Source organism: Aspergillus aculeatus (assembly GCF_001890905.1).
Source record: "Aspergillus aculeatus ATCC 16872 unplaced genomic scaffold ASPACscaffold_4, whole genome shotgun sequence".
Lineage (NCBI taxonomy): Eukaryota > Fungi > Ascomycota > Eurotiomycetes > Eurotiales > Aspergillaceae > Aspergillus > Aspergillus aculeatus.
The window spans coordinates 1,054,606-1,068,594 of NW_017962979.1; the positions used below are offsets into that span (position 1 = coordinate 1,054,606).

At 54.2% G+C, this 13,989-nt stretch overlaps 6 protein-coding genes across 6 annotated transcripts; 5 read left to right on the plus strand and 1 right to left on the minus strand.

Annotated features, from left to right (window-relative positions):
• Nucleotides 1-1,117: 1,117 nt before the first annotated feature.
• fhpA (flavohemoprotein) lies at nt 1,118-2,374 on the plus strand (the record flags this gene model as incomplete). The annotated part of the gene is made up of 1 exon (XM_020203363.1): nt 1,118-2,374. One exon carries the CDS (start codon nt 1,118-1,120, stop codon nt 2,372-2,374), a length of 1,257 nt encoding a protein of 418 aa, XP_020058521.1.
• A 517-nt stretch (nt 2,375-2,891) lies between these two features.
• On the plus strand, nt 2,892-3,794 carry ASPACDRAFT_41002 (RibD family protein; the record flags this gene model as incomplete). The annotated part of the gene is made up of 1 exon (XM_020200864.1): nt 2,892-3,794. The coding sequence occupies one exon, from the start codon at nt 2,892-2,894 to the stop codon at nt 3,792-3,794; it is 903 nt and encodes a 300-aa protein (XP_020058522.1).
• A 200-nt stretch (nt 3,795-3,994) lies between these two features.
• On the minus strand, nt 3,995-5,413 carry ASPACDRAFT_41003 (fumarylacetoacetate hydrolase family protein; the record flags this gene model as incomplete). Its single annotated transcript, XM_020200865.1, has 3 exons — nt 3,995-4,542; nt 4,664-4,999; nt 5,059-5,413. The coding sequence occupies 3 exons, from the start codon at nt 5,411-5,413 to the stop codon at nt 3,995-3,997; spliced, it is 1,239 nt and encodes a 412-aa protein (XP_020058523.1).
• Nucleotides 5,414-6,121: 708 nt separating this feature from the next.
• ASPACDRAFT_114867 (putative C6 finger domain protein) lies at nt 6,122-8,876 on the plus strand. Its single transcript, XM_020195842.1, has 7 exons — nt 6,122-6,358; nt 6,441-6,553; nt 6,610-7,476; nt 7,535-7,621; nt 7,677-7,972; nt 8,037-8,460; nt 8,525-8,876. The coding sequence occupies exons 1-7, from the start codon at nt 6,215-6,217 to the stop codon at nt 8,700-8,702; spliced, it is 2,109 nt and encodes a 702-aa protein (XP_020058524.1). The 5' UTR covers nt 6,122-6,214; the 3' UTR covers nt 8,703-8,876.
• Nucleotides 8,877-9,257: 381 nt separating this feature from the next.
• Nucleotides 9,258-10,886, plus strand: ASPACDRAFT_114870 (DUF3500 domain-containing protein). The gene is made up of 2 exons (XM_020195843.1): nt 9,258-9,638; nt 9,707-10,886. Exons 1-2 carry the CDS (start codon nt 9,422-9,424, stop codon nt 10,795-10,797), a joined length of 1,308 nt encoding a protein of 435 aa, XP_020058525.1. The 5' UTR covers nt 9,258-9,421; the 3' UTR covers nt 10,798-10,886.
• A 1,254-nt stretch (nt 10,887-12,140) lies between these two features.
• ayg1 (heptaketide hydrolyase ayg1) lies at nt 12,141-13,849 on the plus strand (the record flags this gene model as incomplete). The annotated part of the gene is made up of 6 exons (XM_020200866.1): nt 12,141-12,233; nt 12,294-12,368; nt 12,424-13,163; nt 13,301-13,433; nt 13,545-13,618; nt 13,744-13,849. The coding sequence occupies 6 exons, from the start codon at nt 12,141-12,143 to the stop codon at nt 13,847-13,849; spliced, it is 1,221 nt and encodes a 406-aa protein (XP_020058526.1).
• Nucleotides 13,850-13,989: the final 140 nt, after the last annotated feature.

A 13,989-nucleotide genomic window follows, 5' to 3' on the forward strand; every position in this document is an offset into this window, starting at 1 on the left:
TGATGGATGATGTTACAGTGCCAGCCGGCCACTGCACTGGGCAGCCAGCGGGGGATTCCGCATTCGGTTAGCTTCGGTAGGCTAATGTCACCGTCACTTCAGGCAGGCGAGGCACCATATCACGTGAGAAGACACGACATAGCTTATTAAGTAAAGTCATTAGTTTAATTCAGTTCTCATGTGCCTTGAAGTATTATGCAATTTGATGCTGTTTCTGACTAATGAGTGCACACCAGGTCAGCACGGTCGGGAAGTCTCTGATAGGGCGGCCGCGTGTTCCGCAATTCCCGCAGGAGCCGTTCTTCCGTCTCTTGATTTTCTTGCTGGCTCTAGAACCTACCGTTAGCACATAGTATTAGTTATGGCGTCCCTCGCGATGAAGTTTTCCAAGTCCCACTGACTCAAAACACCCGCACCATGCCAATTTGTACCCATGGTTCCTGGACTGCGGTAAACCATACTCTAATCATACAACGGCCGAGACTCGGCCTCCGCCAGAATCCCCTAAAACTCCCGGTCGGACATGGGCTGATCCTTTTCGTATAATAATTTATTGCCTCGTGACTGTTGGTTGGTCGTCCCATATCCTCGCTGATGACTTCGTGTTTAATCTCTGTATACATCCCAGTGTGGAATATGGTCTTAGGACGGAGAGTCATTACGAACGGCCATTGCAGCAAAAGTCTTAGCTACTATAATGTATCCCGACTATAGACTGCAAGCCGCGCATTCAAGGGCCAATCCAGCGAGCCAACCCATTCCATAGACACCAGGACCGAGAATGGACCGTTCCGCTTAACATTGTCAGGAACCTGATTCGATTTGGGCTGGTTGGCGAGGTACCAACTGTACCAACTCAGTTCTTCCCCAGCTTCTCCGCGGAGATGTCAGTTTTCTTCCGCCCGATTCAAAAAACCGCATGAAAAAAGTTCGTCCGCCACATCATGCATATCCACTTGCGTTGACCTCCCGGGCCAATTGGTTGCCCATTAGCATATAAATACACCCGTGGACTCTCTGATGAGATTGTTCTCTCCCTTGCATTCTCCAAGACATACATTTCCACATTGACATTGCATCAATCAGAACATCCCTGCCATATTGATATCATTACATCATGGGTCTCACGCAAGAGCAAATTGCCATCATCAAGGCCACTGTGCCTGTCTTGCAGATTCATGGCAAGACCATCACGACCGTGTTCTACAAGAATATGCTCGCTGCACACCCCGAGCTCAACACCGTCTTCAACACTGCCAACCAGGTCAATGGCCACCAGCCCGTCGCTCTCGCTGGCGCCCTCTTCGCCTATGCCTCCAACATCGACAACCTGGGTGCTTTGAGCCCCGCGGTCGAATTGATCTGCCACAAGCACGCCTCCCTCTATATCCGGCCCGAGCACTACAAGATCGTCGGCAAGTACCTCCTCGAGGCCATGGGCGAAGTCCTTGGAGACGCCCTGACGCCCCAGATCCACGACGCCTGGGGTGCCGCCTACTGGCAGTTGGCCGACATCATGATCAATCGCGAGGCCGACCTCTACAAGGAGGCAGACGGCTGGACCGATTTCCGCGAGTTCCGCATTGCCAAGAAGGTGCCCGAGTCGTCTGAGATCACTTCGTTCTACCTGGAGCCTGTGGATGGCAAGCCTCTGCCGTCCTTCCGCCCCGGACAGTACATCTCCGTGGAGGTCTTCGTTTCGGAGCTCAACTACCCCCAGAGCCGCCAGTATTCGCTCAGCGACAAGCCCGTGCCGGAATACTACCGCATCAGCGTCAAGAAGGAGGCCGGCCTCGAGCCCACCGAGCCCTCGGCCAAGCGCCACCCTGGCTACGTCTCCAACGTCCTGCACGATCTCAAGAAGGAGGGCGACATCGTCCGCGTCTCTCACCCCTTCGGTGATTTCTTCCTCTCCGACGAGGAGAAGCAGAGCAGCAGCCCGATTGTCCTCCTGGCCGCCGGTGTCGGTCTGACCCCGCTCACCTCCATCCTTAACACCATCCTCGACGGCCCCGAGGCCCAGACTCAGCGCAAGATCACCTACGCGCACGGCGCTCGCACCTCTGCGGCCCGCGCCTTCCGCCCGCAGATCAAGGAGCTGGCTGCCAAGGTGCCCAACCTGCACGCTATCTTCTTCACCAGCCTTCCCGGCGCCGAGGAGAAGCAGGGCGAGGACTACGATGTCGCGGGACGGCTGGACGTGAACCAGCTGGACAAGCAGAAGGACCTCTACCTGGACGATGCGACCACCAAGTACTACATCTGCGGTCCGACTGCGTTCATGCTGGACGTGAAGCAGAAGCTGACCGCCGCGGGCGTCGCTGATGATCGCATCAAGATGGAGCTGTTCGGTACCGGTGGTATTCCCGCCTAAGCAAGTGGTTGTGCATATTGTGGTTGTCAACTAGATTCTTTACATCTTCACGGATCACGATCGCATTTGTTTTCATTTCTTAGATAGCATTGTTAGCCTAGATACTCCTCTCATGATTTTAGATGCAATAATCAAAATTCCGACTTTCAGACTTCGAGCCTCGAGATGTCTAGGTTCTATGAGGAGATGCAAGCTCTGACAAAACTTCAAGGTGTTCGCCAAGGGACCCCCCAGGCCCCCTCAAACGGCTACCGGTGAGGGGTAAAATCAATTATCTCCCGCCCACAGTGGGGTAACAACAGCACTAACAGTTGATGCCTCGTTGCTGGCCTAAGGCTCCATAAATTTTCATCGCTACCTTTCCCCGCAAACAACCCATCCAGCATAAACACACTTCCCTCACACCTCAAAGATATCATCAACAACTCTTAAGAATCCAACACACCAACCCCACAATTTTTAATACACCAATCTCCCAACCCCAACGCGGCCACCCAAACAAACATTTCACTAAACCATGACCGACCCCCCCCGCGATGCCCTAACCTTCCCCCCCTCCGACCGCGAGTTCCTCGAACCACACCTCCCCCCACCATTCCCCTCAGCAACCCACAACGCCTCACCGACCCTCCCATTCACAACCCTCACCTTCGCCACCTCGCTCGACTCCTCCCTCGCCCTGTCGCCGGGCACGCGCACCGTGCTCTCGGGCCCGCAATCCAAGGCGATGACGCACTACCTGCGCTCGCGCCACGACGCCATCCTGATCGGGGTCGGCACGGCCGTCGCCGACGACCCGGGCCTGAACTGCCGGCTCGCCGGCGTGGGCGGGTACGGCGCCGACGGACTGGACGGCCAGCCGCGTCCCATCATCGTGGACCCCTCGGCGCGCTGGCGGATCACCCCGCAAGCTAAGATCGTGGAGATGGTGCGGCAGGGGCAGGGGCGGGCGCCGTGGGTGCTGATTGCGGAGGGGACGGAGGTGGAGGCGGAGCAGCGGGGGGTGTTGGAGGAAGTGGGAGGGAGGTTTGTTTCTGTCCCTTGGGGGGTGAGTACCCCGGGGGGTTTGGGGGGGAATAATGAGGAGGAAGAGGAAAAGGTTGGAAGAGGTAGGAGGGAGTTCGATTGGAGGCAGGTGCTAGAGTATTTGCGGCGGGAGGAAGGGGTGCGCAGTGTTATGATTGAGGGCGGGGCGGCGGTGATTAATTCGTTGCTGGAGCCGAGGTATCAGGATCTGGTCAGTTCGGTGATTGTGACGATTGCGCCGACGTGGTTGGGAAGGGGCGGGGTGGTGGTGAGTCCGCCAAGGAGGGTGGGGGAGGGTGGGTTGGCTGTGCCGGCGTCGCGGTTGACAGAGGTCAAGTGGTATCCTTTTGGGGAGGATGTGGTGCTTTGTGGGAGGATTAAGGTGGATACCTAAGGTAGATGGTGGTTGTGCTATGTCATTGGAATTGGGGTTGAGGGTACTGGGGAGCTGAAAAGAAAGGGGGGTCTGGGGGTTCTCCCCCAGATAGTTATATCAAAGGAGTATGATGTGCTTGCGTCGCATGCATCTCGATTTGGTGGATCTAATGTCTGGAACGAGGATCACCTAGTTGGCTTCTGTACAGTAGCACTAATCTAAGCCTGAACTTCCTTAGCAGGAAGAATCTGCCCCGTGCACTCGCCAAATCCAACTCCTTCGCCCGCCAAGGCCGTCATCGTCACCACATCCCCATCGACCAGGTATGTCCGCTCACTATCGTCGGTCAACTTGGCCTTCGCCTTGCCTCCCTTGGTCACCTCCAGCAGACAGCCATAGGACCCCTCAGCAGCCCCACTAACCGTCCCAGTGCCCAGAATCTCCCCGGTATGCAGATTACACCCCGTGCTCGTCAGATGCGCGCACATCTGCCCGAGACTCCAGTACAGCTCCTTCGCATTGGTCTCTCCCAGGACTGTCCTCGCCCCAGAAGCAGTCTCCAACTCGACCTTCAGCTGGATGTCATAATTATAGGCGCCCGAGTCCTGCAGGTACGGCGGGATGGCTGCGCTCTGCGGCTCTGGGCCGTCGGTGCGGAACGCCTCCAGCGCCGCCAAGGTGACGATCCAGGGTGAGATAGTTGAGGCAAAGTTCTTCCCGTTCAGTGGGCCGAGGGGGATCATTTCGAAGCCCTGGATGTCGCGTGCTGTAGCGCTTGTTCAGCCAAGTACTCACTGTCTGGACATTATGCTAGATGCAAGGTAAAAAATGCAATGGAAGGAAAACCAATCTTCAAAGACTTCACAGAGACTGCATAGTCAACGTACCACTCCAGTCATTCAAGAGCACAAGCCCGAAGATGTGTGCCTCGGCATCCTTGGCAGTAAGCCCCTTGCCCAACTGCAGAGGGGCACCGATCACAATGCCCAATTCGAGTTCGTAGTCCAAGGCGCGTGTTGGCGCGTAGATGACTTCTTTGTGGGTCGTTATGGTCCTGTCGATGAAGTGGCCCCGGGGCCGGTGGACTGGGGTCCCAGAGACGGAGATCGTGCTGGCACGGCCGTTGTAGGCAATGGGGATATGGTAGAAGCATGGCGGCAGGCTCTCGTGGCCGAGGATAGCTCGTCCGGCATTGATGTTGTGGGCCTTGCTGCTGCAGAAGTCTGCGGAAGTTGTCGTTAGCTTTATTTTATGATGGGTACTTCAGAGTGAGGCTATTGACCGGTATAAGCTGGAATCGTGACGGGAAGATGCATTTGGACCTCGCTGATGTCTGCAGTGCTTCCTGTGGGGAGTTCTTCCACTCCATTCTGTAGCACCAGTTGCAGGGCGTGACGGACTCGCGTGTGGATTGGCTTGGGGAGGGCAGCAAAGTCATTCAAGGTGGATGATTTGAAGATTCCAGAAGGAAGCTCGATGACCGAGTTGAATAGCCCGTTTCTTTGGAGGTCATCTAGGAAGATCACGGTGTTGTTGAGCCGAGTCACGCATTGCGGGCCAGCTCGCGCGGGAGACGAGGCGACGCCATATGGAAGGTTCTTGATAGAGAAATGATCGCTATAATTGGAGGAGGCCATTTTGACTCAATTGCAATGTTATTGTGTATCATATCGAGTTTCCGAGCATTTGAACATGATATATCAATGGAGTTAGAAGCTATTCCTGAGTTCTGCCGTTTATGTCCACATCCCGAACATGCTCTCCACATTGCGCTGCCGACGACACTGTCTGTAACCCTTGATCCCTTTTCTGCAAGAGAACTGTGACTCAATAGAAGCTGTCATGTTCGCTGGAGAAACATCAGTTCTGAGTTAGTGATGCTCAAATGCTTCGACTTGTTGGCCATCTCATCTCTACAACGTGATTGTTCAAGAACCTGTCGGAAAGGCTTGTAGTGCTCCTGGATCTATTGAGCCACAGACAAAATGTGAGAAATGGCTCCGCTCGCCGATGAGAGAGGTATCGTTTTGAATACATAAAGATTGTCCACAAGTTCCACGGAACGACCAATGCATCATATCTAGTGGCAGGACTGCACTCTGGTTGCCGCACTGCGTAAACTGCTTGAAAAGTGCGGAGTAACACAGGATGCCAAGGTCGAAGTGCCGTGGGGTAAATGCACCGTCCATACTTAGCTCCGCAAACTCCGGTGCGAGCGCACGATCCGTCGAGTGCACGTGCCGGTAGGCCCGCTTATCGCAGCTGCAAGCAGCAAACAGCGCAAACATATCCGTCCCCTTCATTCTGTCACGTGTTTCAGACCGAGCATTTTCGAGTCACATGAAGCCGCCTATCTATCGACTTATCCGGATCGCAGAACCATTTAGTGCACTCAAGCAACAATGTCGTGATACCCAAACTGTTCTTGATTCAGTACCATGAACAAACGTCCCTACTCAGGGTCATTATCCCACAGTGACTCTCAGACTCCAGAGCTTCCCGATCACCTCTCTCATGACAGCCCGGAGCACAGCAGGGCCTCGGGCTCGGCGAAGAAACCCCGGAATTTCATAGCCACAGTGGTAGGTTACTCTTTCCACATCGCTCTACCACAACCTTCAGGAACTCTGGTGTAAAATGAATTGGAATAACATCTAGCCATAGGCTTGTGAGAATTGCAGATTGAAAAAGACCAGATGTGATGAATCACGGCCAAAATGTGGACTATGCAAGTCGCTTGGCTTGGAATGTGTCTATAATGAGCGCAAGACTTCCAAGTAAGGGACAACGAGGCACATACTAATGATAGACTTGTCAGACTAACTCATCATAGGCGGGATCATTCTTTGAGTCTGATTATGAGCACTCTCCATCGACTCGAGACAAAACTCGAAAGTGTTCCCACTGCCATATCCGGTGACATTCAATCTCTTCGAAATGAAATGATTCATGCATTAGATACGTCGCCAGGTGTCTCACCTCTAACACGGCGTAACCTCAACTCCAAAGAGCCGGTGGGCTCAGAGAGGTCTCAATTGCAAGGCCTCACACCGAGAACAGTGGAACTCAATAACGATCTAGAACATGATAGCCAAAGCTATCTCCCCTCAGGCCCAGTGGATTCGACTGGCCTCGTTTCAGTCTCTTTCAGCCAGCATGGGGTGATCTCTTGGCTTGGAGCTCAAAACATCCTCCCAAATCGACTTCTCGAGGCCTATGAGAAGCTCGGAAAGAACTACGTGATTGACATCGAAATGAAAAGGCCTATGCTGCCGATGTACATTTGCCCCTTTCCTCCGCACGCTGGAAACAACTGGCTGGAGACACTCCCATTGGCCATGATCAAGGGGCTTTCAGACGCATTCTTCACCACGTTTAACCTTTACACGCCTATCATTGATAAGAACTTTTACTTCGCCTCGACACTGGGGACTGCGATCGAAAACAATTTCGGATATACGATCGAAAGCTGTCTCGCCCTGAACATCATGGCCCTAGGCTGTATTGCAATTCACGCTTACCAAGAGGGAAATTATCCTTTACCAGGGAGCAGGACTAGTCGGTTTGAGCCGCCCGAGTGGATGGGAGTCGTCTATGAAGAACCTCCTGGCTTACGCTTCTTCAACGAGGCTCGCCAACGCATGGGCTTCTTGATGTGTGGCAATGATCTGCAAAGCTGCCAATTTTATCTACTTTCATTGTACGATCACTCCACGAGTCTATAAGATTGATCCTCGGATTCTGACGCGCGTTTGCAGTGTCTACTACAGTCAGATCCTGCGGCCCTTAGACTCTTGGGCTATGATCCATCGTGCTGCTACCTGCTGTCTTTCCATGCTCACTAAGTATGTGATTATCCTGTTATCCTGCTCATGGTGATTAGGTGACTGACGTCCTTAGCCGTGACGTTCACTTCGACGAGTGGGAAGGCGACATGAAGTCGAGAGTATACTGGAATTGTCTCATGAATGAGACAATCCTTATTCAAGAACTACATGTCCCACCGAGCGGTCTTGCACGCCTTGAAGAGCTTGTCCCAATTCCCAAGTTTATCAGCTTCGAAAGCGTTGGCTTCGGCACATCTCGAACCATGTCCTTGGACGAGATAGACGATTCATTTTTCCAATACCATTTTCTTGCGCAGGTCGCCCACCGTATAATACTAACACGCATCCGAAACTCATTGTATTTCTACTGTGAGTCGATCGCTTCTTCTTCTTTACGCTCGTCGAGTCAGGACTGACATTAGCCCTCTTACAGCCGACTCAGGGACATTCCCCCGTCCAGCCATCAATACAGAGTTGCACCACCAGCTAGATCAGTGGCGGGTCAACCTACCTGCTGCCCTGCAGTTCTCCGATAATCCACCCAACCCTTCTACAGACCACGATACAGCCGATTCTCCAGCCACTGAAGCTCACTTACCGTTCGACCCGACCCGTCATGCCCTTTCTCCCGCGATTGCCGTCTCCGAAGCTATGCTTCGTGGTCGCTACATGATTGCCAAATTCCACATCGGTCGGCCCTACCTCTACAAAGCCCTCCATATACCCAGTTTATTAACGGATCATGATCTCGAACAAATCCGCAGCGGACTGCTGAACGCCATGAACTGGCCTGTTGTTGGCGGCATCTTCCGCCGGATGAAGAGCTGCATTCCGATCCGATTCGCATTTTGCTCTCAGTAAGTCTCGCAAGCATCAAATCTGCTCCCCCTTTCCATGCCGCGGTGACTGACCGTCTCCTAGATTTTTCGGCCAAATACTCCTCTTTTACTGTATATCCCATTCACCAGAATCCCGCGTGCGAGATACCTTACCCCCGGGCTGGGAGCAATGGAACCAAGAAATGCTGCGGTTCCTGGAGAGCTGCGCACCTCATAGTCCGGCTGTAGCCAAGGACTTGGAACTCCTGCGGTTGTTGTAGATTTAATGTATCTTATGAATTGTGTATGTGGGCAATGTGACCTCGAGCCATGACTGACGAGATTGTTGGCGTCGTTGCCAGAGTGCTGTATTACACCAACGGTTGGATACCCTTTGAATACTGGTATTTCGATGTGAAATCGAGCAAATGATGTATAATCTGGCTGAAGCTGCTACGATGATACGTACTACCAGAGCTGCGAAGCAACCCCGCTAGGCCGATTTAAGGCCGAATGACGGGGTCGAAGGATGTTCGACCCCACGGGGGGATTAAAGATTTGCCAGGCGGTGGCTTGGAAGGCGAAGAACCAGCAGGCAACCCCCAAGAACCGAATTGCCATAGTCAGCTGTTGGTTCCGTCGGGTCAGATTCTAGAGAACTGCGTATTACCAATAAGCCATTTCTGAATGTCTGGGTGTTGGGTGTGGGCGGATAAGATTTAGCCCGAGCCCACGGTGGATGGTGGGGAGGTGCTGTGGGAAAAGTGGGGAGGCCTAGTATGGGGAAAGGAAACGAAGTGGCGGAAAGATGAATCCGTACCCCATACCTGGTACAACTTTCCCCAACCGATAAGGATAAATAAATTCATTCGCCTCTGCCTCGCATCCCAAGCTAAATACTATTACTTTTCCTCCTTCTCCTCTCGAAACTCCCCTTCCCTCCTGTCTCTCTTTCCTTCCCCCATCACAATCGCATCACATCCGCCATAACACTGCCACAATGACTCACTCCGAGGCCGAATTGCAGAAGCCTACGGGCGAATACCGTCAATACTTGCCCGATCTCAGTCTGAAGCGCTTCCAGGTGATGCGTACACAGGATGCCCATGAATATGCACACGAGTTCAAGACGCAACGTCAGCCTCCATGGCTGCACGCGCTCTACATGCACTGGCTGGACCTGCTGCAAGAGCCCTTCAAGGGTGTAACCACCGACGGTAATTTACTTCCGATGGAACTTCCGATGGAAGTAATGGTCCATTTCGCTTGCTAATCGCTGCCTTAGGAACCGTTCGCCCCGACCTGTTCAAACTCCAAGACGAAGGCATCCCAATTGACACAATCGTCGAAGCCACTCAAAATGTGCTGTCCCTGGCCGACGAAAACCAGCGCAAAGCTCTGTGCTACCACATCGACTCCCCCGAGTGGCGGACCTGGTCCAACCCCGAATTCCTCCTCAGCAACAAGGGAATTCGGCTTGATGAGATCGACAGCAAGCTCCGCGACGCCGTCTTGAACGTCCTCAAGGTCACACTATCTCCCGAAGGCTACGAGAAGGCCATCGCGGCAATGCGCATCAACCATTTCCTGGGCGAGCTGGTCGACGGTGTCAAGGTCATGAACGAATTCTCCTATAACTTTGTCCTCTTCGGTCGTCCCTCGACCGACCGACCGTGGGGCTGGTCCTTCTACGGCCACCACCTCTGCCTGAACATCTTCCTCTACAAGGGTCAGATCGTCGCCTCCCCGTGGTTCACGGGCGCCGAGCCCAACGAGATCGACTCCGGCCCGTACGCCGGCACTCGCATCATGCAGGTGGAGGAGGAACTAGGTCTGCGTCTCATGCAGTCCCTGTCCCCCGAGCTCCAGCAGAAGGCGCGTGTCTACGCCGAGATGCACGACCCGGCGATGCCGCCCGGCCGCTGGAACCGCGACGACCAGCGCCATGTCTGCGGTGCGTACCGGGACAACCGCGTCGTGCCCAACGAGGGTATCCCCGCCAGCACATTCAACGAAGAGCAGAAGAAGTTCATGTACGGGATCTTCGAGCAGTACCTGCTCTACCTGCCTGCCCGCGCCCGCCAGCTGAAGCTGGATCACATCCGCCAGTTCGAGTCCGAGACCTACTTTTGCTGGATTGGATCCTATGGCAACGAGGACCCTTTCTACTACCGCTTGCAGAGCCCGGTCATCCTGGTCGAGTTCGACCACCACTCTGGCGTGTTCCTCAACAATGAGGAGCCCAAGAAGTTCCACATCCACACCCTGATGCGGACGCCGAACGCCGGTGACTACGGCAATGCTTTGCGTGCGCAGATCCCCGCAATTGAGGGGTTGAATGGGAAGGAGATCGTGTGGGAGAAATCTGCTCTGTGAAATACTCGAGCCTTGTAAATATGATGAAGTTATGTGAATAGTGTTTCTATAGTTATCAATGCCGTATATACGATTTCTTTCAATGTCGGGTTTCGTCCTAATCTCCTTGGCAGCACGTGTGCGTGCAAGGCCCACCTCACGTCGGAACATCCGGTCCCAAACATCACCACACCCCACGATCGGGATTTCCTGGTCTCGATCGAGATTCATCCTTGCAATTGCCACCTCCTTGCAAATCGGAGAAGGTTCGATGGAAAGTATGAGTGTAGTGGCCTCGGAATACCCAGCTCCCACGATCTTTGAAGTTCTTCATCCCCACAACAAGTGCTGAATCCCATCCGAAGTCGGAAGCATCGAACCTTGGCCATCTTGTCTGCCTCAGGCGCCGAAAGACAACAACAACAACAACAACCAACTACCCCGCCGCTCTGCTCTCTCCCCCTTGCCTCGTCTCGGCATCGATAACTTTCCAACCATCCTCACTCTTGACGCCAAAATATTGGAATGCGTTGTACAAAGAACCCAAAACCCATCGACCGGCCAAGGTGGGGTTCATGAAAGGCTCTGATACGGCGGAAGATGCACGCAGCCCCTCCGTAGCCATGAATCAAGATATACTCCCTCCTGCTGGCTACTAGCTGCCTCAATTATGCACGGGAGATGCAACATGGCACCAGCCACTACTCCCGAACAAAGAGAATGCACCTTGTGGTGTGATCTCCCACAGGATGAGTTCATTGTCCTAATAGCGGGGTATGCGATGCAGGATGCTGTTTTTTACGCTGCTCCAAAGCTTCAGCAAGCGGCATGGGCATTTACGGACTACTGTGAGCGGTAAGGACTTGGAGGGGCTCGCTTCTGTCTCTCTCCCACCATCTCATCCATCCACCTCACAACAAAGGCTCTATGGATATGACTTCTGTGTCTCATGGTGACATCCCAAAATGAGAGCGCTCTTGATCGATATCCCGTGGCGCTAGAAAATGCCTCATAGCAAAACAATCTCACCTCAAATTCCTCAGCATTTATACATTAAGAACCCTCGGGCTACAAGGGTCCAATGCTCTCCAATCCAAACTCCCAACACTAATGTATCCCCTGCTTTCGATTCGCGACCACCTTTTTCTTTTTTTCGCCTGCGCATTCCTAACTTCAGGCATCAAGAGTTGCATATCTCCTGTGCGTTAACTTTGCTGTCGTGGCCATGCATACGGCTCTTTCAGGTTTACTATCTGCCTTAAAAGCCCGCTCGACTGCTAGACTCTATCCGAGAGATATCTCGATCTCAACCATTTTCTTCTTCTGTTTAGATTCACAAGCACATCACGAAACAGAACGCAAAAATGGCTCCATGGCTGATGGGCGAGAAGTTCAACACGGTCTACCCGCATAAGGGGTCCATCAAGGCCCTTTGGGAGACCAAGTGGAAGTTTGCGGTATGATAAAGATGAATGCTGTGTGGTTACGATCAAGAACTAAGAAGAAGCGTTCAACAGTGTGAGAAGTCAGTTTACCCGTTCCATGACGGATCGATTGAGGACTTCGCACCCATCTTCGAGAAGTTGATCAAGGTAGGAGGCTTCCTCCCTGTGTACCAATTCTGCCTGCTCAGCCAAGCCCACCCAGGAAAACATCAACGACGCCTACGAAGACGCCTACACGCAGGCCTTCTTCCCCATCGCCGAGTCCCTCGAGAAGCAAGCCAGCGAGGCGCTGACCAGCAACAACACCCAATTGGCCTCGGATCTCCTCCGCCGTGCCGCGGTGGTCTACCGGATCTCGCGCTTCCCCTACGTCGACCCCAGCAAGGACGACATCAAGAAGGAAGCCTTCGCCCGCCAGAAGCGCGTGTACCTGCAGGCGGCCTCCTTCTGGAGCCCCAAGATTGAGGAGGTGATCATTCCGCACACCCAGAAAGCCGGCGGCGACGCGCCCACCGTCCCGCTCTTCGTGCGTACGCCCGAGCACGCCTCGGCCGCCAGCCCCGTCCCCGTCATTCTGCTGATGACCGGGCTGGACGGCTACCGGCCCGACAACAGCCAGCGCACCCACGAGATCCTCAACCGCGGGTGGGCCGTTGTCATCGCCGAGATCCCCGGCACCGCCGACTCGCCCGCCGACCCCAGCGACCCGGACGCCCCGGACCGCCTCTGGACCACCGTGCTGGACTACATCGCCAGCCGGCCGGAGCTGGACGCCGCGCGCGTCGCCGCCTGGGGCCTCAGTGCGGGCGGCTTCTACGCCATCCGCGCGGCGCACACCCACCGCGACCGCCTGCGCGGGTGCATCGCCCACGGGCCGGGCTGCCATTACTTCATGGATCAGGAGTGGTTGACCCGCGTCGATGATCATGAGTATCCTTTCTTGTGAGTTGATTTCCCCCTCCCTCCGAGTGGCTGCATGCGTAACCCCCCCCCTCTCCCCGGAAATCAAACATCTCTACCTCATCAACACCCCAAAACGAACCCCCCACTTCCCAGTAGTGACTAACGAATTGGAATAGATTAACCCCCGCCTGGGCCAAGAAATACGGCTACACCGACGTCGCCGACTTCCGCGCCAACGCCCAGAAGAAGTTCTCGCTCGTCGAGACCGGCATCGTCGACCAGCCCAGCACCAGACTTCTTTTGTTGAATGTGCGTGCCCTCAGTTCCCCTTGTTCCATGTTCCAAATTCCACACCCGGAAGATGCCCAAGCAAACGTGAGACTAACTCTGCCCCCGCGCCCCGCGGGGAGGTGTACATAGGGCGTCGACGACGGTGTCACCCCCATCGAAGACTGTCTTGTCCTCTTTAATCACGGCTCTCCTAAGGAAGGGCGGTACGTATCCCCCCAGCCCTACCCTTACCCCTACCCCACCCTACCACCTGGGGATTATCGCATGAGCGCGAGACGCTTGTTTCTCGAGTGGGTTGGGCTAATATGCTTATTCCGGGGGCAAATAGGTTCTTCCCCGGGCTCCCGCACATGGGGTATCCGCATAGCTTGCCGGTGTCGTATAAGTGGTTGGAGGAGGTGTTGGAGTCGAAGCCTGCTATGCTTAAGAATTAAAGCGGGGTTGAAATGGGAAGGGGGGGATGTGGTGGTTGGGCTGAGGTCTTGGGTCTCGGGTCGAGTAATGAATAACATGATTCATATGAGAAAAATCTGATTTGAAAGGTTTTCATGGTCCTACTGCAGAATTTTAAGAA